General features: G+C 39.0%; 1 protein-coding gene across 2 annotated transcripts; it reads right to left on the bottom strand.

The window, feature by feature from the left end:
• Positions 1–8: 8 nt before the first annotated feature.
• ATP1B3 (ATPase Na+/K+ transporting subunit beta 3) lies at positions 9–26,148 on the bottom strand. Of its 2 annotated transcripts, XM_086467926.1 has the most exons (8): positions 26,040–26,148; positions 17,237–17,365; positions 12,601–12,708; positions 10,823–11,010; positions 10,044–10,094; positions 9,434–9,460; positions 4,479–4,565; positions 9–1,106 (listed from the first exon to the last, which is right to left on the bottom strand). In XM_086467926.1, the coding sequence occupies exons 1-8, from the start codon at positions 26,146–26,148 to the stop codon at positions 936–938; spliced, it is 870 nt and encodes a 289-aa protein (XP_086324052.1). In that variant the 3' UTR covers positions 9–935. The 2 variants fall into 2 exon arrangements, with proteins under 2 accessions (XP_086324052.1, XP_086324051.1); XM_086467925.1 differs by lacking the exon at positions 9,434–9,460.
• Positions 26,149–27,965: the final 1,817 nt, after the last annotated feature.

Genomic DNA, 27,965 nt, shown 5'->3' with positions numbered 1-27,965 from the left:
TTTTTTTTTTTTCTTTCTTTCTTTTTAAACAGAGGTTCTTCAGATTTTTTAATTGGAAAATGAAAGCCTATTCCCACAATAGTGAGGCCATTTCTTTCAAGCAGCTCTGTTGTACAACTGTTAGCAGGATTCTAAACAATTTAAATTGTTGTATATTGATATTTCTGAACTAAAAATTTTTAAAATATTGTATAGATTTTATTTGTGCTCCACATATCGCAAGCAATTAACAACACGAAGACAGATTCAATTCCTCAGCTAGAATACCAAACTCTATACCAAGTATTACATGTACACAATACTTGCACAGTGACAAGCACAAGAGAGTACAAGTTGAGCACTTACTTTCAGAAATCCATACCAACTTTTAAAATCCATTTCAATTCTCCCACGCCACACAGTCTACAATTTAAGGCATCTCTACACAGCCAGCCATCCACCCACTCCCATACACACAATTTACATTGGAGGTGTTTGCTCTTACAAAAAAAATCACTATGTCAATCAGGTACCATTTATTATTTATCCCTATAACTGTGTCAGCATTGAGATATGACAGTTAAACCAGTGTTAAATCAGTACAATATTTACATAGCACAGCACATGAAGCTTGAGACACTCAATTGGGGCAATAAACCCACATTTTAGAACAGGACAAAGGTCACCATTATTATGTGTTTGAAAACAGCTATTTACAGGTCCCTATAACATAACTATAGTCTGTACACTGTTCCAATGGGGCAGGCAGAAGCAGGATAGGCATTTATTTTGAGGGATTTTAAACATACAATTTGGAAGCATATTATTATGCTACCCTGAATGCCATAAACCACCTTAACATTCTCCAAGGTGGTCTCATATCCTAGAATGGCATGTCCAGCTAATTACAAAACAGACAACACAATGTTTACTTTGTGGAGAATTTTTTACTCCAGCTATTCAGTCATCTGAACTTTGAAGGCAATTCGTCCCAGAAACTTGTCACGGTCATCTTCATTTTTTAAATTAGGTGAGCCCAGGATCTTACACTCAATTGCTATTTCTTCTTTGGTACTGTTGGAGTTAATTGCTAGTTGAACAGCCACTAGAGGCTGTAAATAGTGAGCCTAGTAAACAGAAAGACGAGGAAAATATTTGAGATATCAGAGTAAGTTAGCATTTAAATTAACATTTAATCCATCAAACAGTTAAAAAAAGCTAATTAACCCAACTTTCCAAAGCCCAATCTGACTCAGGTAAGACTCTTTTTTCCAAGTTAGATAGTCAGGCATACATTCTTCATACTATTTCTTAACTAAGACATTCAACATTATTTAAGTCACAGACAGTATCTTAAACAGGCATATGACTTTACCCCTTTCTATTATATTGGGTCCAATTTTCCTAGCAACCTCTACTTGAAACAGCCTCTGAAATGATAGCCTTCCTTCCTCTCCATTCCATTGTCTCTTCTGTTTGTTTTGCCTTTTTTTTTTTTTTTTTTAAAAAAAAAAATCTGCTATAGAACGTAACTTTTCTAGCACGGTTTTATGTGTTTTTTTGCCAAAAGCATGATTCAACAAATACCAGTAAACTAGCTTCCCTTCCACCCTATCCCATTTACTTGTTCAGCAACAATCCATTCTAAAATGTGTTATCTGTTTGATAGCTTTACACAGAAACCTTTTCTTGAATATTCTTTCTGACAGTGCCCTGGTCAATCATATTTGGCGGAACAATTACGATTCTTGACTCCATTCCCTCTAATAAAAATTAAATTTTAAGAATGAATGCAGGATTTGGCGCTTTTTTGTCAATCCAATATTATTTCTCAAGTCTAATTCAATTAGGACAACTTGAATTCTCTTGTAAAGTGCCTATGAATTAAATAAGAGCTTATTTATTACACACTGTTAAAGCAGCATTTCATCCAATACTCAAAGTATTTCCATAATTTATTTATATTTCTTAGGTAAATACTGATGACTGCTGATTAAGCAAAATTATTTACTTTCTTGGTAAAAATTCATATAAGCCAGTGGACTAAATATGACACTACAGTATTATACACGTATAAGCCTTAAATTTTAATTGAACAAAATTTTGTGTTAGTGGTTTTTTTTCCCCTCATTAACTTAAGAGACTCCTTAATACATTTCTGTTCTTTTTAGGCTATCTTCTCTACTCCTCTACCAAAGAAAGCACTAGAGAATACTCAAAGTCTTATTTACCAAGAATGATGCCATGGAAGTTGATGTGCTAAAGCCTTTAATGTGAAGTACCAGTAAGAAGTAGATTGAAGTAACTGCTTTCTTTGGATAGCGATTTTACTAGATCAGAAATTTTCCTGTGCTCCTATAAACTTCAAACTGGGAGGGGGAAATGCAGCTAGGCAAGGCACCCTCAAAATTCTCTGGCTGTAAGGGTGATACCGTACTTGAAGAATTAACTGAGTTTTCTAAAAATCAGAAATAAAATTCCTGTGTTTCCTTAGAGAAGTCTCCTCATTGCCAAGGTTTTTCAAATAGGTACAGAAATTTCTATGATGTTTTGAAGGCAGATGATACCAGAATGGACTTTTACTCAATATAAAATTTGGGGGAGGAGGTAAGAGAATCAGCATCCTCATTAAGCACTACAGATCACCTAAAAAAGGTAACATTCCCTAAGGTCTGGGAGTTGGGCTCATCGTGCTAAGCAGCAAAAGGCAAGTAACTACTCTGGACCACAAAACTGTAGGTATTAGTACTTCCACGGCTCCTACCTTAGCACAAGAGCAGCAAGATTAGTTGAATCCTCTTCACTCCTTTACATAATAAAGTATCTCAACAATTCCATGCTGATATAATGTAAAAATTCAGTTGTATAGCCAAGAAATCAATCCATTCTCTTGAGACCTAGTCAAACACCTCAACCTCTCAACTCTTCTTACTGCCTCTTCTTTGTCACAATAACTACTGTTATAAGAATTGAGCCTCACATAAGAAAAGATCCCTCAAACCATAGTCCCTATCCCACATGACAAAGTGAACATGAAAGGACATTGAACCAAAAACTGGAGAGGGGGGCAGAGGGAAGAGTAAAGCTTTTTCTTAACTACCCAAGTCAAGCAACGAATAGCACCGAGTTTTGCTTGGCTTCATTACTCTCAATCTTTCCTTTTCCATCTGTATAGCAGCAAGATAGGAGTTTTGTCATGAAAGTTCTTCATCCTGTCTTTGATACAAACTCCTCCTAACACCTCAAGGTCTATTGATGCTGTATTTTGCATTTCTTAGGAGCAGTGCTCTCCTTACCTATTCTTTCATTCCAAGAATGGGATAGAGTACATACTGACCCTGCCTGTTGGAAGCACAGGTGGACAGTCTTTCTCTAATCTAGTACGTCTAAGAAAATGGATGGTTTAACCAACTCAGAAAGTCTGTCAACAAAATGGAAAACACAGAACCACCCATAAGTAATATGAAAGCAAATGTTGAAGAAAAACCAAACTCCTTCCTCATTAGTAAAAGCCACATGAGGATAAAAAAGGTTATGTGAACTGCTGCAGGTAAGTACAGACTACACTGCAAAAATAACTGATAAAGGAATAATTTAGTACAAAAATCACCTTGAGGAAATTACAAACAACCAATGTGGTATATTATGGATATAATAGATTTATGTTTAAAAAGTACTTTTATCTTCAGTGGTGAACAGTGACTTGGTCAGTAACAGGCAAAATAATTTTATATGTGATATAATGTACAAATTTTCTGTATGTAGTTATCACAGGTTGATGCAAGAGAAGAAAAAACCCACTAAATTCAAGATTGAAAATAAATTGGAGTTCTAACTCTACGTATTCTGTGTTCATAAAGTAGTGAGCTCTGGGGGTTTTTTAAAACAAGTGTTCTTCAATTAGATAAATAAAATTTCTGTCAGAATACAATAAGGATAGATGGAGCAAGCAAAGAAAAGCAAAGATAAGAAAGTTTTAAAAATAAAATAATACTAAAAAAAAAAAGGCAAAAGCAAACTATCTGTTACCTTGAAATGCTTCTTCATAAAACAGAGCAAATAGAAAACATGACCGCAGAGTCACAAAGAAATATAATCAACAATACCATAATGACTTATAAACTTAATATCTTATACATAAACCCCAAGGATTACTATTAGAAACTACTGTAATTCAAAGAACCAATTTACTTTTCCTGCCTTTCCCTGCATTCAAAAAGATTCCAAAAGACATCAGTAACCAAAAAGCAGTAGATGCCCTTAATTCTGCTAGTATACAGCCTCTTATTCCATTAGGACAATGCCCAGTTTATCTCCTTAGTCTGCTAAAGCATATCTTTAATCTCACCAGGCACTGTGAAATTTCTGCATATGTAATATTCCTTACGAGTGCTTCATTACAAAGTTCAAACTCCAGAATCAATCTGATATTAGTAATTGTAAATGTAAACAGAAACAAAATATTTACAAAATGAAGACCATCATTAAGGCATACTCACATGCAAGCTTTTCCCATAGTATGGGAAGTACATTAAATCAATCAAGCCTTCAGGCGGAAAATAATTTATCTCAACCATGCCTTCTTCCTGTGATTGGAGACAGCAGCAAAATTAAAAGTTAACATCTGCTTGCATAAAAATGAATACAAAATTAGAATTCTAACCTAATGATAAAGTGCATGATCCCTAAAAAAAGGCAACTGAGCTTCAAACTCTTAGAATAATTTCCAAAATAGATTTATTTTTGGCAAACAGTTACATGCTGCACACATCTGCTATAGTAAGGATTATTAACAATAGTATTTAAATTAGTAATCAAATCAAGACAACTTCCCTTCACATTTCCCTTATGAGTCAAAGAAAAGGGGAGAGAGGAAGAGGATATTCATTGCAATGAATAATTTAACAACAACCAAAAAAACCTCAAAGTATCCACAAGCAAGCCTGTATATTTTGGTGAAGCAAGAGCGTATCTGTATTTAAGTTAAAGATGAATTTCTGTTTAAAGCCAGGTTTTTAAGCCTCTCAAATTTGGAACAATACAAGCCTTCGCAAATAGCCCCCTCCCTACAATGGTGCACTATTCCTAACATTTGTTCAGCTAGCCTTGGAATACAGGCTACCTAAAAGGAAACTCAAGTTTAAAACGGTGATGTTACTAGAGTGTTATCACCACCTTAGAGGAACAATATACATATGCATGCCTTATTGCTAGACTTCCCCTATAATCCCAGATCTTGTAACAAGAAGCAGCTAACTGCAAAGTTGCTGCCTATTTCTGACTAAAGAATCACTCAATCTGTAAGATAATACAGAAAACATATATATATATATATAAATAAAATTGAGCTGTCCCAGACATAGGCTACCAGTATACTAATACATAGACACATCTCCCTATATACAGTATTCCTCAGGATTGTGTAATCCTGGCAGGATGTCAAACTACCACAAGTTCAAACCACCCGGAAACACCCACATCTAATGTGACTTTTTATAATATGGTAAACATTACCATGATAAAGGGAAAGGCCAGTAAAACAACCGCCTCAAAATGCTAAATGTATTTTCAGAACATCACTGCTTGTTCGGTGTCATTCACAAATTCAAAGTGTGTTAGTAACTTTAACTGTTTTTTCTATACTACCATATACAGCAGCTGCAATTTTAAAAAGATACACTACAAAGTTCAGAAGACAACTGCAGTAACAGAACTAAGCAAAAAAGAGGAACACAAAGATAAAAAAAATAGTAAAGAATAAACCAAAGCTCAAGAATACCTTCTCCTTGCCTCCTCAAAAGAACATAAAATATATGTTGTTTAGAATACGGCCACATTCTTGTTCCTTTGCAGTCTAAATTACTGCAATTCTTCAATATATGCTAACTAAGTATTTTGGACCTTGAGGTAGCAAATATAATTACTAAGTAGAAATGTGTTGCTTTTCGCCATTATTCTTTATTTTATTCAAAGCTCATGCACCTGAAAATACTCATTTTTTCAAATATATTTCTGAAAGAATGGTTAAAAACATAATACAGAGTAGCACAAGAAGGATAAATAGGAGTAGAGGTTTCTGGAGCAGCTAAACTCAAGGCATGCATGCAGTTGTAAATACAAACACATGAGGCTATCAATGCAATAGCAGAGAGGTTCTGGGACATGCAACTGCCTGTCTCATGCAACTGCTGTGGGGTTTGGCATTTTCTTTAATAATTAATTAATCCTAATTAATATGCCTACACAGTTAAAAAAAAACAATGGAACACAACACCTAAACAAGCTGCGTTTGCTGAGAGCTTCATGAATCAGTCTGTTAGTGAGTGTCACTTTTTCTGCTTACCATCTACAGCTTCCACAAAGAGTTGCAGGCAGTCACCAAATCTAAAAATCAGACTTAGCTGGACATGTAGACTTCCACCTCACTTACTGGGTCTTTATTAAGACAGTGTCTTAGAAAGAATAATTTTGCAGATGTTAAAATAATGCACAAAGACCCAAGGAAAGAACTTGGGCAAGACTGGTCTGTAATAATTTGAGAAGAAGAAATGGTATCACTGCACAAGGTAAAGTGCAGTATCCATTAGTAGAAACTGTAAAACATCTAAGACTTCTGTCAAAAAAAGCAAGGTAACTCAGATGGCTAAGTATGTTGCCAATAGCAAGGCATGTAGCGTCATTCATACAGCCATTCTTCATTCTTGTAAACTAGAAAGTTATACCAAATAGAAAGTCAAGATGATCGCTAAACAGCAGAAATATACATATTTTGGAATTAAGGCTATTTTTCTTTTCTGTAGTTAAAAAAATCATGCTCAAATCTACCAGTTTTCAGTAGTTTTAACTTGAAAGAATACTGCTGCAAGATGTTTCAGTGCACCTGAAATTGCGCACCTCCAGCCCCAAACTAAAGACCTAAAATGCTGATCTTCAAACTTCTTGGAAACACAATTATTTTTTGGCTTGTCTCTCTTTGTGGAGATCCTCAAGACTACAGCAGCTCAGTCCCTCCAGGCTGCAGGAGGAAGAACCAGCTGTAATTAGCGTCTGACACTGGAAACACTCACCTCCCTCATCTACAGAAATTACAGTGATGACAGCTACCACTATGTGGGGGCAGAGAGGGGAGCATCCCCAACTATCAAGTATGCTGACTTTGAAATCACAGACCTATCTAAAATTCTTCTATTTTAAAAAAATTCCATAGGAAAATTGCAGGGAGAAGAAAGAAGAATAATCTCACAGGAGAATGCCCGAAGAACATAAATTTCAAAGTGAAAAATTTAAATGATGTTTCAGTTGGCAAAGACTGGCAGGATGCACAGACAGAAGCTATTAACCTAATTGTGTATTTGAGGGACTTGTCCTCTTCATTAAAAAAAATAAAAAATATTTTTTTTTCCATTTAAAAGACAGATTGTGTTAAGTCCAGGCAGACACTTCTCCAAATTGCTCTCAATATATGTAAAACACTAATTATAAAGAACAAGAAATATTTAAAAACACAGAGGATGGGGAAATAAAAATTCGTAAACAGCAAATCTACAGGTTAAAAAGAAGTCTGCTCTATAATGAAGAGGACATGATAGCAGGATTTCCGCTCTGCTCAATTAAATCACCTTTTAAGCAAAATCCATCTTTGTCAGTCAGATGTTAAAGATTTCTGATGTAAAACTGAAAATTGCTAGTAAGTTGCCTTTGTGCTATGAACTGCACAAATAGGCTTATATATTCTCGAAGACAATATCCAGTGCCAGGTTTATTTTCAGAAATGTATGTCACCTGGATTAAACTTTGTAGTACACCCTGAATTCTTTTAAACCACATTCGCTGACAGCATCACAAAAGGAAAAAAAAAAAACCCACCCCAAAACACCTCAACAGAACATATCAGTTACTTAAACACTAGGTAAACACCCTGAATAAGAGAGGCAATAAAGTAGTACAATGACCACTACGCTTCAATTTTGGTTATGAGACAGTATCTAGGGAACATTCAAGTACACTGGCAGATGCAATGCAGAAAGAAGTTCTTTAAAAATGAAGCACAGACAAAAGGAGAAAATGAAAGTTGTTGATGGTGCTTCTTTGTTGTCTACAGAGAAGGATGACTTGTACCCAATACTTAAGCTTTCCTAAGCAGGCAAATCATGATGAGTTAGGGCGAGAACAGGCTATTAAAGATAAAATAGATGCATTTGAAGTGGTAAAATCTGACAAATGTTTTCCCTGGAAGTCACTGAAGAACTAATAAGATTAACAATCTTAAAATTTAAAAACACCATATTTGTGTAGATCAGAGAAATTCTAACTGGATATGGTGAAAAGCAGTACTTCATACTTAAAGAAAGAGAATGCAAGAAAATACATAACATACAACACATTTATTTATAAGTATCTCAAACAGTAAAAAAAAAACAAAACAAAATAAAACAAATCCCCCACCATGATCAACCAAGTTGTTATCAAACTTATTCTTTTGCTAGTGAAATTAGCTAAGAGGGTAAGAAAAAGCATCATCTTGGATTTGCTTAGTATAGCTTTTACCCCCACCTCGTAGAGCCTCCACGTAAGAAAGCTGAAGAAATACAACCATCGTAAAATAGGATTACCATCAATATTTTATATATCACTTGAACATTAGTTCGCAACACATCACAAGGCACTTCAGGCAGAAATGAAGATGACCCTATTCAGTGTTTTCAGTAAGGCCTTGAGGGATGTAAAAGAAAGTTCAGTCACTGATGGCACCAAGCCGTAAGTAGTTCAAGACACTTCAGAGACCTCAATCCCATTAAAATGATCATGAAAAATTACAGAGGGGGACCAAAAAATAGCAACATGAAATTCAAAGCTCTGAACTTCAAGAAATCACATCTACAAATACAGACTGGGAAATAAACAAAAGAAAGATCTAAATAGTAAAATCATTAAAATAAAGACTCAATGTATTACAAATGGCAAAATCACCTCAAGAGGCATTATTACTTCGCATGTGATGACAAAGGGAAAAATTCTGTCATTAACAATACTTCGGCTAGAGGTAAATGTCTGTCCAGTTTGGGATACCATGTTACAAAAAATAATGAACTAGAGAAGTCACAGAAGAAAGAGTACTACTAAAAGTAGAAGGAACTTAATTGCATTATTCTAAAGAAACAAATAAATGGTCCAACAGAACAACATTTTTTAGGAATGGACACAAAGAAACCAGTCTCAAACAAGAGGAGGAGTCAGCTTTACTTGCAACAGACCACCATAGGGAGATCAAAATGTTCAAAGACGCTACAAAAATCAAGTATTAAAATTTATGCCTGCCATAGATACCTAGGGTGAAGGCAGGAATACTCACAGTATTTGTGTCATTAATTGCTGAAATTTCCCAACCTACATTTTTATCAGTCACCTCAAGCTAAAAAGCTATGAGTCCCCCTTGCTCAAGCTACTAACTAACCAAGGCCTTCGCTGCTCCCCAAGCGGTCTAGGAAAATCATGCAGAAGTCAAAGTAATTATTACAGTTTCCGTAAAACATTCAGTGTAAATCCATTGGTACACAACAAATACGCATAGATTAGCCATTATTATAAGTAGTTTATACTTCATTTGAAGGCAACTTTTACTTAAACAGTAACATTGGTTTCCACACTGTGTCTTACCCATCATTTATAAAATTGTCTAAGGTGCACTTGCAGCATGAAGAAAAAACAAAAATATAGGTTATGAAATGGGAAAACAAAACACAACTAATAATAAATAAATAAATAAATATGACCACAAATAACATGTGTGCATTTTCCTCAACTCTAAAGCAAGTCAGGTAGCTCAAACAAATCTAAAGATGAAAGAACAACAAAAAAGCATTTTTATAAGTACACTGAAGAAATTAAAGACACCAAAAGTAAACTAGACATACAGTAAGATGAAAACAAGAAAAAAAAATCATAAAGACTAACAAGAAAGTAAGAGAGTAAAATAAATGCTCTGACACAGCGTATTACATCACTTTTCATCCTGATCACAAGAAAAATTAACTACACGCTTATTTCTTACATTCAGAACTGACCTTAGATGTACAGTATATACGTGGTTCTCCTTCAGGCTTTAATCCAATTATCTGAAGGAAAGAAAGTTAAAAATATTTATAGACTTTCATCCCCTTTCCTGTTTTACAGACAGAATTTGAACTTTTCCCCCACTTAATATGACAGAGTTCATACAGGGAGCAAATCTATCTAGTGTCATTTTTACATGAAGCACAATTTTAGACTAGGACTAAGATTTAAAGCATTGTAAAGTTAAAGCTCAAATAGTTACAGCGGCCCCAGAAAGAGCTATTTTCTTATTTTACATTAAGCATGTAACATTAATGGCTCAAACCAGTTAGTAGTTCAAGTAATGTACAACATCACTGAAAAGGCAAATACATATTCACTCAGTTTTCATCACCTTACATAGTCTAGGAGTTACAGAATGCGTAACATTTTAATTACATTTCTAGAATGCAGACATGAAGTAAAACACACTTTACCTGTGCAGTGGTTTAGAATCTGTTACAGAGAACAGTAAGTAAAACCAGAGCACTGTGCTCCTTAAAACAGGGTTTTCAGATATTTTGATGCAAGTAATCAAAGCCAATACCTGTAAGTATTAGAATGCTCAAAAAGCTCACTTCATTTTACTCTCTGAAACACATGAATTGCTGAACATTACACTATTCCAGAAATGCAAATATCTTGAGAAGCAAACTGAACACATATTTTCAGTCCTTTTCTACAGTCATTTTTCATACAGTGGTAGTTGGGAGCACTTATACTAAGAATTAAAAAATAAGTAGGCACTTACTCTGTTCATTTTCACAAGCACGCAGGGAGTTCCTTTAGAATAGCCAAAGGTCTTATCTTCCTTTCCAGAGCATTGTCCAAGCTCAGAGAGGTTAAATCGACATGCCTTTTTAACAGCAACATCATTCTGATCAAAAATCCTTCCTGGTGTACAGTTTATGTTTTGGGATTGCTTTGAATCATCATATGCTATGAAACAGAAATAGCTTGTAAATCAATGGTATAAAGCATACAAGTAGCGAAAAACTGCAGAAGTCTATATAATCATCTAATTTATAGTTGTTACTTGTGTAGGAGTTTAATTAAAGGACTATTTTCAGAGCACTATGTCTCCTGTATCCACCTTACTAAATGCTTTTTCAAAGCCTTTGAAGAAGTGGCACTACACTTGAATGAAAGAGTAAAATAAGAGAATTACAAAAGAAATAATGCTGTCCTGCTTTTCGAATCATATCAATAATCACAATTTCATTAATTTCTGTACAGAAACTAATTCTAAACTAATTATGTTTTCTAAACTAATAATGTATTAAAATATAAACAACCAAGTTTCTACCTGGAAACTAAACCAGTTTTCCCTTTGCACATATTTCTTTTATAAACACACAGGAAAACTTCAAATACTTCAATAACTAATATTAAATTGCCTCTACATTTACATCAAGTAGTATAACTGATGTTAGTATAACATCCCAAGTTGTTTCTCACTTTCTTGTGTTTCACAAGTACACAGATCACATTGTCACAAACATGCATCTATTCATGCTTAACACATTTTGTGGGTTTGTTCCCTGCCCTTACACCCCACCCCCAGCTAAGCATAAACAAAGTAAAATGGAAAAAGGGAAAGTTCATCCTCAATGCAAGAGTCCAAAACCCAGTGAACAGCAGGAGAGGCAGGTAGTCATGAAATATATCATTCCTCCCAGGAACCCTTGGCAGAGCTCTGAAAGAAAAGCCTACTCATCGAAGCTTTTAGTAGGCACCAAAACTACAAATCCAGGTAGATTTAAGTATAGATTGTGTAGCCAACAAAGCAACTCATACACACAGGTGAGATTTTACAGCACCTCCTCAATTCTGACTTACAACTTCTGAGGGGTTAAACTTACTAACATTTTTAATTGATTTCTGTATTACTATAATTGATATATGTGCCAGTATGTACACATAATCATGTATAACTTAAACTAGCGATTTTGCCATCCTTCAGTCTTGTCCTGTGTTACCTTTTCTCTTCTAAATTCAGTGTTTTAATATTTCTGCCCATAAACACTGTGCATCAGGGTGAAAACTAATAAATTGCAATTAAGTTAATCATTGTGTGCCTCATTTTTTAAACAGGCAAACACTCAAATTCTTAAGACTGAAGGATTCTCACTCCATTACCAAGCCATTTAGATGAAGACTGAACAGTTAAGTCTTGGTAAACTTTGCCTCCAAATACACAACCAATGTAATTTTACACTGAATTCTTTTGGCCAATGTAATTTCTATATCTTAAAGTACTTAAACAACCATGTCACCAAAACACTGGACTAGGACCCAAGACTCTCCATTATGTACCCCACTATTCCTCATGCTCAGGCTGTCTGTCCAGTATTGATAAGTACTGATACTTACCTTTTCTGTAAAGTATATACTTTAATAACACATGTCTAGAGTAAGCCTGAACTTGCATCAGTCTTCATTAGGAATTGGTAACTACAAGTAGAAAAGGAAACTAATGTACTCAACATTAAGACTCTTGAATTACTTGGGCAGTTGTAACTTACTTACATTCAAGGAATTTTCTAAGTGTAGAAACATATTCTGCATATGACTGGGCATCACTCTTGTTAAAGTAAAATTCCAATGCAGTGTCTGGCTTTGGTGAAATCATAAGTCCTTAAAAAGAAAAAATTCAAGTAAAGAACTAAACAATTTCTCTTCCCTACACCACTCTAACCTGCTCAAAAGTCATACCCAGAAATTGGAAAATATCTATCTGTAAAGAAGCACCAGCGTTAACCCATATGCCACAGTACTGGAAGGTAGTTTGTGTTTGAAGCCAGTTATCAAAATCAACATTACATTAATTAATATTCAATCCAATGTAGAACTGCAATTTACAATCCAAACCAAACTGATCAGGAACAGCAAAATCAGCAACTTAATCACTTTCAATCAAAGAATTTTACTGATTCGCTTCCCACTTCCCATATTCAGCAAATTAAACTTAAAAAATAATTGAAAAAATACTCCAAAGCACACCCAGAAAACCTCCAGTTAAAGCTATGCTTCAAAGCTTTAGGCAATATAGAGTGAAGCTATGATTGTATTAATCTCATAGAAACTCACAAGAAACAAAGTATTTTTAAAAACATTATAATGTGTAAAGATGTTTGAAAGATTTCCCAATCAAAATAGACAAGCCAAGCTAGCTGTTGGTCCTCTCCTCCTTCTCCTCAAACAGGAAGTTTAGATGTCGTCTATTTCACGGAGAATACAGGAAACTTTTTTAAACCACGGCACCCGTGTCTCTTGAAAGGGGTATGCCTTACTCGGTCTGTGGTAGCTACAAACGCTCCTGAGCTGCCGCCCAGGCTGCTAGCAGGGACACTGCAGCAGTGGGGGCCACGGCTGGCTTCATTCAGCTGCTGGCTGAGGGCACTGGAACAGAAACAATCTATAGCCAGGGAGCCAGGACCGGCAGGAGAAACAAGGACACAGATTACCAAATACTGAAGTCCAGCTTTGGGCTGAAGGATGAAAAAGGCAGACGCAGACATGGAGTCTGGGCCCTTGATAGAGGTGAACTGTCCTTCTCCCCAGGATATGGGTAAAGGGTAGTACAAAGTTAAGTCATAGGGTTTTTTTTTTGTAGCAGGTGAAAGCAAAAGGCACACTCTTTGCTAATACATAAGCCCTGTACCATCAGAGTTGTCTAACATGGATACCCAATGCTACTATTATTCATCACAGCTTCAGTAACAGATGAAATAGCACTACACCACCAGATATTGCAGAAGAGATGAAATCTGTTGAAAAAAGGGTGTATGATTGATTGCTTTATTCACACTACCTTAAGGTAACTCTTATTTAATATAAATAATTAGAATGGATAAAAACCCTGCAGTTGTGATTAACAGATGAGTGTCCATGCATCTGTCTCTTCAACTATAGCTAAGTACTGACATTGCAGTTGCACAAAAGAAAAAACAAAACAAAAATCCCAACCTATTTATCAGATTAGTTTTCTTTTAAGTTGGAATACTAAAATGGTTTGATCAACATCAAATCTGGCATAAGGGAGGAACTTGCAATTACAGCAGCAATTAATTGTATCAGCTTAGGATGCCACGTAGTTTCCAATACTCTGGCAAAACCATTTAAAACTAGATTCCCAAATGAATAAAATTTAAGGCAGAAAACAAAAATAAAATCAGGCCTTCCTTATACAAAATAAACATTTAAGAAGATAAGACTACAGAGGGAAGATAAAGTCAGATAAGTTGTCTTAATGTTGGATTCTTAATACATTACTGTGGTTAATCAATCACAGTTGAGCTTTTGGAAAGCATACAAAAAGTGCAATTGAGCAGCCCAGGCTTATTAGGGATTCACCTACAGAAACGACCAGGCTTCTCATCCAAAGACAGAAATTATTACAGATACTTTAACTGAGAAATAATAAAGGTATATACTAGAAATTTATCACAGACAAACATCTTTTAGAGTCTAAAAAACCCCAGATATAATTTAATGCTTTTCTTCTCTACCTTTTTTTGTAGGATTTCAAATAAATCATAACTTCTCCTTTCCGCATTAGCAGCAGTTAAATTATTTCCAGGCAAGCCATAACTAAATGCCTTAATGACTGACAGTCTATATAAAACCACAAATACTATTTTGACTGCAAATTCCTTTGCATCATTACAGTCATCATCTGGCCTCCACATTGAACCGGGATTCAACAAAATACAAGATAATGAGTAACAGGGCTGAAAAATTGCTGAAGGGCTTTTACACACAGAGATTGTTATTATCTATAGAATTATACTGTAAATGAAGGACTTAGATGCTGGTTTTCAAAGTGAATACGACAAAGTAACTAAACTAGTCATCAATAAGTGAAACAATAATTTGAAGAGATTTATTGCTTCAGGGAAGCTTCAAAAACATCCTAAGAAGATGGGACTGCTCCAATTCCAGTGGCTCACAGTCTGCCTAGAGACTATGGTGTAAATTCTACAGAAAAAGCTCTTTGAAGGACTGATGCATAGACTGTGAGAGATGCAGGATTTTGGCTCTTCTAGAGGTACAGAATTAGCAGCCTCAACATAGGATCACATCTAGGATTGTAACAGAGATTACATTATCCTACAGTTCCAAGAGGGATTTAAAAAAAAAAAAAAAAAAAAGGTTTTAAAATCATCTGGATTTGATTGATACTATTATATCCCAGTGTACAATGCAAGTCAAATATAAATTATAAAATAAATCAACTGTGAGATTTCCAAATACATTTAACACGAGTTAAAACCTTTGACCTACGCCATCCAGGTTTTGTGTGTAGAATTTTTTTTATAATTTAGAGTTTTACAGCCAGGAACATGACATGTTTCACTGCAAGTGAAAAATGACACAGTTAAAGAGAAACATTAAAACAGAAATAAGCAATTTTATTAACTTTTATGTATGAGTAATTAAAGACATCATTAATAACAAAATTTAACTTAGAAACAGGCGTTCTTAAATTAAAAACTAATTGTGGCATATGTACTTTTTAAAACAAACATCTCTTATGACTTATTTTAGAACAAAGGAAAATTAATAGCCTGAACTGCAAGAGGCACAAAAGAAAAAAAAATGTCGCAAGTCTAGTATTAAGTCACAGCTACCCACAGCTCCATCCACTACCAAAGTTCTGACTAATACAAAGGAAACTGGGAGAAATGGTCAAATAAGCCACCCTCTTTTTTTTTTTTTTTCCCCTTCTTTTTTTTTTTCTTAACAAAGCAGGTCAGGTTTTGGGGTGTTTTTTATTATTCTTTTCAGCATTTGGCCCATTCTTAGCTTGAAAAAACAGCACAAATCCTCAAGAATCCCTTATAAGAGGACACTTGTTAGAGAAGGCCTGAACACTACATCAAAACAAATTCTGCTCAGAATCCAAAGACGTTTATCATGTTGGCCCAATCACAACTTGCTCACACAAAGATTACTGTATCATGTTAAGTACTGATGCAGCTGCAAGATGATTGTTAATTTCAAAAGTTTGGAGATCAAAAAAAGGAAAAACTATTTTAAAAAATAATGCCTTCTAACACCAAAATATTAACATTGCACAGACATTTAGTTTTGTTGTGTTTTAAACATAAATTTGGTCCCTAAACCAAGTTATTATAAAATTTGAGACATTTTATCAAATTTTCAGGTGGCCAAATCATTTAAGTTGCATGTACAAATCAAACACACACACATTGTCCAGAAACAGTAACTAGAAAGCACTAATCTCTTTGGTGTAGCTGAAGTATGCAGAAGCATCTTTCAAATCTTTCAGAGTGAAAATCCTTTTTTTTTTTTTTTCCCCAATGTGGAGATACACCAAAATAGAGCCTATAATGACAGATTTCTGTGATATATTTAAAGCAATCTTTAAAAAAAAAGGAAAAAAGAAGGAAAAAAAAAAATTAAAACCCACAGAAAAAACTACCACCTTATTATTAATTTTTATTTGTGCAGGGTTTTTTTTCTGCCATGTAGAGCTCCTTGAACCAGCCAACAGCGGCAACTGGATGGGCATGTATCCAACTGAAGCAGTAGTTCCAGGAAGCAAGACACCACTTTTAGTGGGAGCTCCATGTTATGTGGACTTTGGTTCATCATAAGAGAGGACACTCTCTCTCCAGTGGATCCCCACGTAACAGGTCAACAACCCCTGGCACCCACAGACATTCCGCATCGGTTGAAAGCTATCTAATACTGTAATGGAAAGTCTGGAAATGCCTTTGTATCACAGTCCTTACACGCTCCTGAGCAGCCTTCCTGTACTTTCTTTGAAGTAGCAAATACTAATCGCAGGTGGCCTTCCTTACAGCATCATTAAAGCAATCTGATTAATGATTACCCCATTTCTACAACAGTGTGTTGTGTTGCTGTGCAGGTAAAATTGCACAGTACACGACAAATTCAACTGAAAAGAACTTAGAGAAAAAACAGAAGTTAGCACATACACACAAAAAGCTACTGACTGAATTTACGCTATAAACGTATACAACTTGCCTCACACCAAGTTTTACCTTTGAAACCTGTAAGTAATTGAATAATAATCACAGTTTCCCATAGGCAGTCCATACTTCAAACAAACTCTCAAATGAAACTTCGCTGTTAAACCAGACAGAGGTTTATGAAAAAATAAATACACTGTTACCTGGACTAGAAATCCGGTCACGATATTTTGGTATATCACTGCTCAGTGTCTGAAGCATAACCCACATTGTGAATGTGAAGAGTGCTGCTAGGAAGCCATAAAATACCAGATAGAATAGAAAAATCAAACCTGTAAAGAAAAAGCTAAAATTACTATTTCAGTTCAGGTAATTTCATTACTGATTTTGAAAATCAAAATGGCAAATAAGCAATCCATTAGAAAAAAAATTAGTTTCACTTGTTTAAGGGAATTAGTTTTTTATCTGGAAAGGAGGAGGTGGTAGGGAAGACAAAAGAACTGAGTGAAAAGATAAAATCATTACATGCGATCCAGAACAAGTAGGAAGCAGTTGGTGGTTTAATAACATAGTTGATATCTGAGAGACCACACAGAGCATTCATTCACACGTATGTCCTCTTACAAGAGACTTCTCAAGGTGACAATGCTTTCCGCTGCCTATTATGGAAAACAAACCAAGGCTTCTATTCAAACTTATCAAGTCTTTGCTTAACACATCCACCTGCTTTACCAGGCTACCTCAGGGACCCAGCAGTGTGCCTGGAATTCACCAATTACACTGATGTTACCAGCTTCAACTTGACACTTGCTTAAGGAAGAGCTCCTCAAAACCTGAGGAAACAGCCTGAAGGGAACAGCTTGTTACACTGCTGTACCTCTCCATCACTTAGCTGCCACAAATCGCTAAGTGAGAACACTACTTAGCAAAACAGCTTGAAAATTCACTGTGATTGTTTTTCCCTGTTCTCTCCACCCCCCCTCATTTTTCATTATGCATGCACAGACATGCATTGGATACACAGATCAGTTGTTTACTGAAAAGACAAGGTAACAGACAGGTCAAAGTTAAAATCTTACTTTAGAGATGACAGGGACTCAGATCAGCTGCAGAGATTTTCAAAGAACTTTCTGCCCTTTTTCTCAGAGGTATGACGCATAACCCTTATTTAAAAGCCTTTCAAAATTTGGGACAGCTCAATTATTTTAGTAACTAAGTTTTCAAACAAAGTTTTATAATCTTGCATTATTTCTTTTTTGACCCTGATGGACCCATATTAGTATATCTCATCAAAGCAAAAAAAAAAACAGCATACTGTTTGCTATGTCTCGGGTTTGTTTTCAGAAGCTCCAAGATATTGATGACTACTACTAGATTGCCTCTTAAAATTTATGTTTACCTGGAGATAGTACCCAAATAAAGATGAAGCATATATATTATATGGATGGAAGGCTTACTAAAAGACATTTAAGATTCAACAGAAATTGTTGTATTAATTTGGTATACAATACTAACCTAAAAAAAGAGCATGTGATTCTGTTTTAAGACTGAACACTTGAGACAAGGACACAAGCACAGACATTGTCAAAAAGAACGAGAGCTGAATAAGTATTGAGGAATTCAGATGCTTGCACAGACTGCCATCTCCAAAACCTTTCTAATTCAAAAACATAACTGAACAATGACACAAATTCAATTTTTATAAAATATTCTAGCTACAGGGCTGCTATCAGGAAGCCAAAGAGATGTAACGCAGGTCAAGAAAATCACATCAAAACCATTACACAACATTCTACCACTAACACTTGATTATATGAGAGAATCAAGTTCAGTACTTTTCACCTTTCCATAGAAAAGGAAAAATTAAAAGGAAAAATGACTGTAACCCAGTGATGCATACTGTCCACTGGAAGATGACAGAAGGAAGCCTAACCCCGGCTCCTGTCCCAGAAACTCTGCTTGCATTTCGCACTGAAATATTATCTAGTGTACTACAGCCCCCGGCAATCCAGGGCCGCTGAAGATGCAAGTACCTGTATTACTTCTCCTGAAAGAATTCAGTGTACATATATTAAAACAATGAGGTGGCTCCCAAATTGTTTTTATCATAATGCAAGTTCTCTGCAGCAACCAGCTGAACGTTACTGGATTTTGGTTTGGTTTTAGTTTTCAGTTTCACATATTGAGAAAGTTATTTGCCAATCTGCAATAATCAGTGATCAGCTATTTAAAATACATTTGGGAACCACTGAGATGTAAAATACAAAGTAGTGATTAGAAGTTAAGTAGCAAAGTATGTGAACATAAGAACAAGCTAGACATCTATTATAAACTATTTCTAAGGCTATTTAGAAGCTGAAAAGAGCATAAAAAATGAATAGTAGAAATCTTATTCAATAAAAGCCATTATAGAAGTTGCACGTGTATTTGGCACATCAGCAATTTGCTTTACCTGTAAGCTTACAATTGCTTTAACTGGATCCAAAACAGAACAATGATCTTCTGATTAACACCCAATGTATTTTGAGTATCACAAAACCGGACCAAAAAAAAAACTTCCTTACAAAAGCTTTGGTCAGATCTCATTTCCATCCCTACAAGTTAATCAATTATTGAATACAGTTTCATCAGGCTGTCTAAAAAGTACACTTCCCATCAAGTGACCAAGACATTCACCAAGCAGTTTTAATGGAACAGAAAAAAAGTTTCACATTTATGACAAGCATGTTCAGGGGCAATTACCATAAAAGCAAGAAAGTCAGGGAAATGTTCTTCATTGAGCTATTTCAGAATACGTATGTATTTTAATCTTCAAAAGATGATGCCTAAATTCACCAGGTTAAAAAGAAACAAAAATCCCTGCCCACTTATTTATTACTGATGGGCATAACAGCACCACAGCAGTGCACTTCTAAGCAGACGTGGCCTTAAGTATGGTACTGCTTTGGCCAATATTACCATAACATCTGCAGCCTTGCCTTGGACCTCATTTTGAAGCACCCCGAAGAGGTGATCCAAGCCTGCTGCAGCTCTCTTCCTTTGCTCCCTCAGGCAAGGCAATGGGGCTGCTGGGGTCCCCCTCCCCTGGCAAGCGCTGCAGTGGGGCAGAACTGCTATGTGTAGGCAGTCCCTGGGGAGTCCTCGCCCACAGAGGGAGTGCCAATACTGGGGGAAATGAGAGGGACCCCAATGTCTGCAACACAGTGATGAACCCCGTGGTGGAGGCTGCAGTGTTAACAGTCCCTCACAGAGTCCCTGTCCTTCCCAGCAACATCACACCCACCAGGGCTGCAGCAGTAACAAGGGTAGAAAGACTGACTGTATTCACAGCCCTGAGACTCCCAGTCCAGCAAAGCGTGCATGTGCATACACACACAGTGATTATTTTTAATCTTAATGTAACTTGTAAATGCACCGCAGAACACTGACTGCCAGACTAAACTGCCCCATCTATGCTACTCTGCCACATCAAAAAGAGGGAAAAAAACAAACAAAAAACCCTCTGCAACTTCCAACGGCTCCAAACTGAGTAAGCTGCTCTTTGTGAGCTTATTAGTATTAATTATCCTAAGCTAATCACAGTAAACAAGCCATAACCTGTCAAGAAGCTCTGCCAAAATAACTTCACGTAATGCTGGACTTCTTGTCAGGAAACAAGATGTGCCCAAGTAATAGTGGAAAGCTATCCTCCACATTCACTGCAAGGAAAGTACAGCTACCACAGCTAACTTGCAACTCAATTCAGTTGTTGCAGAACTTCTTGCTACACCAAACCCTTTGAGTGTCTCAGTCTTTGACACTAGAAGTATCGCACAAGGCAAACTGTCAACACCAGAATTCTGCATTATAATTTACCTAGTTGGGGCTTCTTGTTGCAGGTTTGGTGGGGTTTTTTTCCCCTTTTTGCAGGGCATCGCAGTACCAAAAACCCTTCATATGCTAACCATGTGGATAAGCAACACTCAAATCTGGAAAATGCTATTTCTAAACCAACATGTTGGTGCCATCATTAGTTGGAGTTCACTTGCAGGAATCAAAACACCTCCACTATGAAAATCAGAATTTCTGACTCTGGTGAATGCAAGATATCACGTACCTGGCCATCACTTCCATGATGAATACAAGCTTTCCAAACTTTACACGGCAAAAGTAATAAAAAGCATGTCAATTTGGCATAAACCAGGTTGGCAGATCTACCTATATGTAATACATAGGTAGATACATACAAGTGTCAATATAAACACTCTCACAACAGACATGGAAGCAACTATTCAATATTACCTGCAACAATGAAAATTAAACGCTGTCTTTATGGTTTGTTGGATTCCATGCTGCATTGATCCCATCACCTGCATGGTCATTCTTCGGTATCTTTAACTAGTGGGATTTAAATACCTAAGTAATGTTACTAGTGACCACCACCAATGTCAGCAACATTGAGAAGGACTTTTGGTCCACGTGCAGATGGATTTCCTTGCCTTAAACTAACACAACTACACATATTAGATAGGATGAGAGGAAATGGCCTCAAGTTGCACCAGGGGAGGTTTAGATTGGATATCAGGAAAAATTTCTTTACTGAAAGAGTGGTCAAACACTGGAACAAGCTGCCCAGGGAAGCGGTGGAGTCACCATCCCTGGAGGTGTTCAAAAAAACATGTACATATGGCACTTCGGGACACGGTTTGGTGGGCATGGTGGTGTTAGGTCAACAGTTGGACTTGATGATCTTAGAGGTATTTTCCAACCTAATGATTCTACGATTCTATTAGATAAGCACTAATCATGTTTCAACTTTATTACCTACACACTTGAGAATTACTGTTTTCCAAATTTTGGGGATGGTAGGGGGAGGGAGAGGAAGAAAGGGGGAAGGAAGACTTCAGGAAGAAATAAAACCTCAGTCCTGTGTTACAGTTTATTTCACAGTAAGCCAGGGATCCACATACAACATGGCTAAATGCTTCAGGACGCAAGAAAAATTGACATATATAACACTTGCAAATAATCACAAAAGCTAGTGCTTAATGTAATGATTAAGCATTTACAACATACAAAAAAAACCCAACCCAAAACTCCAAAGTACACTTACTGTACCACCAGAGCTTACTGAAGCTTACTGCTCTGAAGAAAGAAGGCTTGCCTTCTCTTGTTCAGAGCAATCCATGTCATGGAAAACAAAATACGCTACTGATTTCTCAAATATTCATCTCTTACAATATGCAGTATCATGGAAAAGTTTTTCTAAGATTTTGACTGCAGTCATATTCCTGGTGGTGCAGGACTTTTTACAGGAACTGCCCATCTGCCACAATACAGAAAAAGAGCACCATGTCTCTCTCCAGTTCACAACTTGGATGTGAAAGTGCTTCTACTGCAATGGCAGACAGTGATGCCAGAATGTTTAGTGTTACACTACCTGTGAAGAAAGCTAAATCACAACAAAACCCTGCTCAAAACACTGCTAAAGAACACAGAAGAATCAAGTCAGAAAAGCAGTTAAAACTTTGACAGAACTGTGTGTCCCAGCAAAAACTCAGTGAAGACTAAACAGAAACAAAACTTGATCTTTTGTTATGGTGACTGACAAGACTGTATATCCATTGACACGGTGGAAAGCTTTCCCAAAAATAAGGTGTTGGGTTTTGTTAGCGGGGTTTCTTGTTTGTTTTAATTTCAAAGCACACATTTGTGCACTGAAGGATACAGCTAAACATTCAAAAGAATATTCAGTAGGTCTGAACTTCTGGGTACTGCAAAGACAATGTCACTTCTACCTTGAACACCTTGACATAACTGGCTTTACAGAAAGGCTTAACAGGCTTGATATGACATCTAGTGTGACCATAAATGAAGTATTGCCAGATTCTATATTGTACATTTTTGGGGCACATATTATCTTTCTGTAACCTTGTGGAAAAAGAGCTTCCTGTCTATACAGTAAGATTATGCACACACTGGAGTGTGTAGTGAGCATCCCATTACAATACTTTTGTAATCATCTCACTCTGTTCTTGCTGTAACTCTAGGCAGGCACAGCACCTTGCCACTACAGGCAGAGCCAGATGTTAATCTTCCTGTTATGTACAGGAAGGCCCCCCATGGCAGTCTTCCAACTCCTTTCTTTGCCCTACCTGATTACACCCTGTGTGGACCCCAGGACCCATCCTCCTTCCCATCACCTCTGTGTGAACTATTAGCACCCCTTATGCCTTGTTGCTGAGAACACCACCAACTCATCAACAGTTTTTTTTCCAGTACTTTCTATCTCTTTAAAACAACAAATGATTATGCCAGATAACTAAAAACGTAAGGGTTTTGGTGGGGTGTTCCTGTTAGATTTGGATACCGATTTGAATTGAATTATCCCTCAAGTTTGCAAAAAGTAAAGTAAAAACCTCTCATTTTTTACAGCAAGAGGAGACTTCGTACTGGGTTTTTACCAGCCTGTAAAAGGCGACTCTTTACCAAACTCTAAAAGGCAAAATACCTCTGTTACATGACAAATGAGTACAGGAGCTGCTTGTATTTGATCTTTTTACATCCTGGTGTAGAAATGGCAGATAAAGATGAGTACTCCAAGGGCACAGTACTCAGATTCACAGAGAATCACTGCCTTACAGTTACACTTTACAGAAGCCCCCAGGACTGCCTCAGACTAGGGCAAAACATGTACATACTGTGAATAATTATTTAACAGTTTCTCTACTGCTTCTGTCTTACTTCTGTGAGGAAGCCGTCTTGAGACAAGAGAAATATGCACGGAAGAATCAGAGCCAACTGAATTCTTACCGTGCTGCCCCTGGAGACACACCACAGCCTAGCAGACTGGCAACCAGAGCTCTGTTCTTCTACCTCCCCGCTTTTCAGAGGGGAGACCGGCAGCAGAAAAGGAACAATAGCCAGTGAGACTGCTCTAAGCTCACATCAGTACTGCAAGGGCAGAAGTGAGACCAAACCCTGCATATTCTTCTGTGCCAATCAGTGTTCTGCAATTAAAAAATAAAAACCAAATAGAAAGCCACACACCACCCCCCAAAACAGTCAAATACTATGATTTACTTAATATATATAATTAAATTAAATAAGCACAGTATATTAATCACAAAACACCAGGACAAATAAATACTGATGAAAAAAACCACTGACAATTTATAGTGTGGCTGAGCAGACACCTCTTAACATCCAGGCCAAAGAAAAGGCACATAGCACTAACCACATACCAATCACCTAAAGCACTTACGAAAACTTATTAACAAAGTAAAATTATTCAAACTGCCATCTAAGCCTATACAGACTTTCTCAATATGGAAAAACATCTTTTATCAAGGGAGCTGGCTGTAGAAACTCAATTACCAACTAAATTGTACCGATTTCAAGTATTACCGACTGGCCTTGGACTAGCACAGACTAGTAACATTATAAGCGACTTATCCTACTAGATAGGTTTAAACAGAGAAGGCTGTTTCAACTTCACTTTTTAAAAAAGTTACGAGCTATTTCTAACGTGCCCACAGCCTGCGTGCTCATCAGATTCATGGCACAGACAGACTTCGGCAATCCATACACCCATCCACCCAGCCCACTCACTTCAGGAAACGTGCCTGTACAGAAAGATCACTAGACAACAGCATAGTGGAAATTTCCTCTCCTTTGCTATTCAACTGGCAGAGCAGCTCGCGAGCTCTTATTTCCATCTGAATGGAGGAGCACTCCTGTCAGAGCTAGGGCCCTCTGATAGACAGGAGACATTGGCACCGCAAAGAAAGCACCCCCCGTGCATAGTCTGCTTAAGGCTCCTCCTCACTATTTCAACATTAGTATTCATTGAGATTGTGTCAAGGCCAAGGATGTATTGGCCTGTTCCTTTACGCCACGCTGAGATTCTTGTTGGTTTTGTAAGCACAACTATTAAATATCCCAACTACATCCAAGTTTTGGGAGGAGACGCAGCATTTTCTGAAGTCAGTAAATATGTCCCATGAGGCCTGAAGAAACATCCTAATATTAAGCATTTATACAACTGTTTAATATGAGAAAACATACTCAGAAAATCCAAATATTTTTATTGGAAGCAACACGACTATGATAACATGCTTTCCAGCTCAGAGGAAAGCAATGGGAAGACTACCTGAAAATAGGAAAACAAACACTGCCTTCACAAGCTTTACTGGCGAACCTTCACTTAAAAGCTTCCTCGAAGAAAAATAAAAGCCCCAGAAGCCCTACGTTGGAACAAATTTAGCACAGTGACGCGCAATAACACACAACAATCGTTCTTTTGTAACCATCTGGAACTGGTGCTCATAAACTTTTTGGGGTTTTGGGGTTGTTTGTTTTGTTTTTTTTTCTTTCCCCTCTCTGATCCGCAGCTACCGCCTAGAAGTACAAAGGCAATTCGCGCTCATTCATTCTCGATTTCCTGCGGTGCTGGAGAGCGGGGAGGGGGCAGGGAGGAGGACGGGACGGAGAAGAGCGGCCGCACCGTTACGCACGCAGGCTGCCACCGCCTGGGAGGGATGAGCGCGGGGCGGGAGCCGGCCCCACACCTCGGCGGCGGAAGCCCGTCACGGCCGCACCGAGGCGGCCCCCGGCGGCCCCCCACTCCCCACCCCATCCCTCCGCCGATCACGCGGAGGAGGAGCCTGCGGGCCCAGTTTGCTGCATTTGCGTACTGAGGCGGGAGGGTGAGTCAGCTCGGGACGCGCTCCCAGGAGCTCCTCTTCCTCCCCCGACCCCCACCTGCTCCGGGGGGCGCCCCCGCCCGCCCCCGGCACGGCCGGAGCTATTTTTAGACCGGCGGGCGGCGGCGTTGCAACAGTACCCGGGGCGCGTGCGCCGCGGCCCCGCGGGCCCCCTCACCTGCGCGCCGCGGCCCCCGCCTCCCGCCACCGCGGGGGGCCCCCTGCTGCCGCCCCCCGCGCTCGGCCTCATCCCCCGCCGCCCCTCGCCTCCGCCGCAGCCCGGGACGGCTCGCCACTGCCCGCCCCCCGCGGCAACCCTTACCCCAGCTCTTGGCCGTGCGCCCCAGGAACTCGCCGCTGTTGGGGTTGTACACGAACTGCCGCCACTCGGCCATGCTCTGGCGGAAGGGCTTCTTCGCTTCCTTGGACATGGCGAGGCGAGAAGCGGCTGCGTCGCGCACCCCGGCGGCAGAGCCTCCCAGGCAGAGAAAGCCGCAGCGAGCACCCGCTCCCAACCTCTAAGTAACTGCCGCCGCGGCGCCCGGCGGGAGAGCGGGCGGGGGACCAGTCACGCAGGGACCTTCCCTCCCCACCTCCGCGGCGAGGCGGGACCCGCCGCCACATCGTTCCGCCCTCGCCAGCCAATCCCGGCCCGCCGCGCTCCCGCCCCCTGGCGGCCAGCGGCCGCGCGCCTGCGACGCAGGGGCGCGGGTGCGCGCCGGCATGCGGCGCTGCCTCGCACCCTGCTGAGGCCCCGCGCCCGGCAGTGGTTGGGGCCGGGGGGCGCGCGGGGGCGGCGGGAACCCATTGGTTCCACTCCCCGCGGTTAGGGCCGGAGGCGCGTGGGGACGGCGGGAACCCGCCGGTCCCACTCCCGGGCGCGGCGGCTCCGGCGCCTCGGCGGCGTTTCCGAGAAGCTTGGGGCCGGCAGCGGCGAGACACGGCCATCTCTGGCGCGGGGGGGCGTGCTGCGGCCCCATCGCGCCCTACGTGACACCTGCTGCCCCCGCCCCGCCGGCTCCGCCTGGGGGGTCTCGGCTCAGGCGCCCGCCGGCCGGGCGCGGGGGGGGGCTCGGTGCGGCGCCGCCGCCCGCTGAGCCTCGTGCTTCCCCCCGGGCCGCCTGCAGCCGCCGCCAGGGCCCCGCTTTTTCCCTTCCAGGCCCTACAGCCGGGTAGTTTGGCCGCCGCGGTGTTGGCAGAGCTCCGAACGGGGACCTGGCGGTGCGGCAGGGTAGGGATGCTGCGCTGCGGAAATTTGTTGCCGAAGCGCACCTACATTAGAAAAATACCAGAAGAGAGAAAGGTTAGCAAGTCTAATTCCCACCTCGGAACTCCCTTTAATTGTGGCACCGTCCTGAAACCCTTGGTAAAAGAAGACGTATGTGTAAAAATGCTATAGAAGGGGGATTGGTGGTACGACTTCTTTGAGCCTAAGACCTCAAAAACCCATTTGCTAACACACTCCTAAAGGTCAGAGTAAGAATAGCACAGAAAAGCATTCTCCATCTCTCAGCTGACAGCAGAGGAACAGACTCCATTTACTCTCTGGCGTGGATCAGAGCTTACCCCCTTAAGTTCCCCCTTTCCCCGACACTGAACGGAGCAGTGCCAGTCACTGCACACCACCGGCCCCATCACTCAGTCTTGTGGGTCGGCTCTAACGTATTCTCCCTCATCTATTGCTCAGCCAAGTAAATGATGGACCGTTAATTAGGGACTTTGCAAAACTCAAGTGTAACAGGAGAGCTCCTACATCAAAGCAGTTCTTAAAATAGTCAATGAGCCAGAGATCAAACCCGAGTGAAAACGCTAAGACAGACTGCATCTTAAAAATGTAAGAGCAACAATATAAGAGATGTCTTAAACCAGAAGAATTAAGTATTTATCAGCATGGTTAGTTTAAATCCTTATGATGGTTGCAGTCTTATTCATGCCAGAAAGCAGTAAATGTGAAGCATAAAATAGAATAAACCTATCTGCCTCCTGAATGTCTGATTGCAGTAGTCCCTTTTCTTCTGTTACAGTACATCATCTAAATCATTCTATTTGCTCTAAACCAACAGCAGAAAATAACATATAACTTACTACTTACTCTGTGTAACACTGATCAGCTAAGATATTTCATTTCAGGTCAAAAATAAGCTATTTCCATTTTTCTTTTTTCCTCTAAATGTCACCAAGCGAAAGACCGAATGTCACTCCATTCTAACAACTGCTTTGCTGAATTTTTTCCCTTGTTTATTCAAAT

Source organism: Leptosomus discolor, chromosome 7 (genome assembly GCF_034619465.1).
Source record: "Leptosomus discolor isolate bLepDis1 chromosome 7, bLepDis1.hap2, whole genome shotgun sequence".
Classification (NCBI taxonomy): domain Eukaryota; kingdom Metazoa; phylum Chordata; class Aves; order Leptosomiformes; family Leptosomidae; genus Leptosomus; species Leptosomus discolor.
This window is presented reverse-complemented; position numbering and strand designations above follow the sequence as displayed.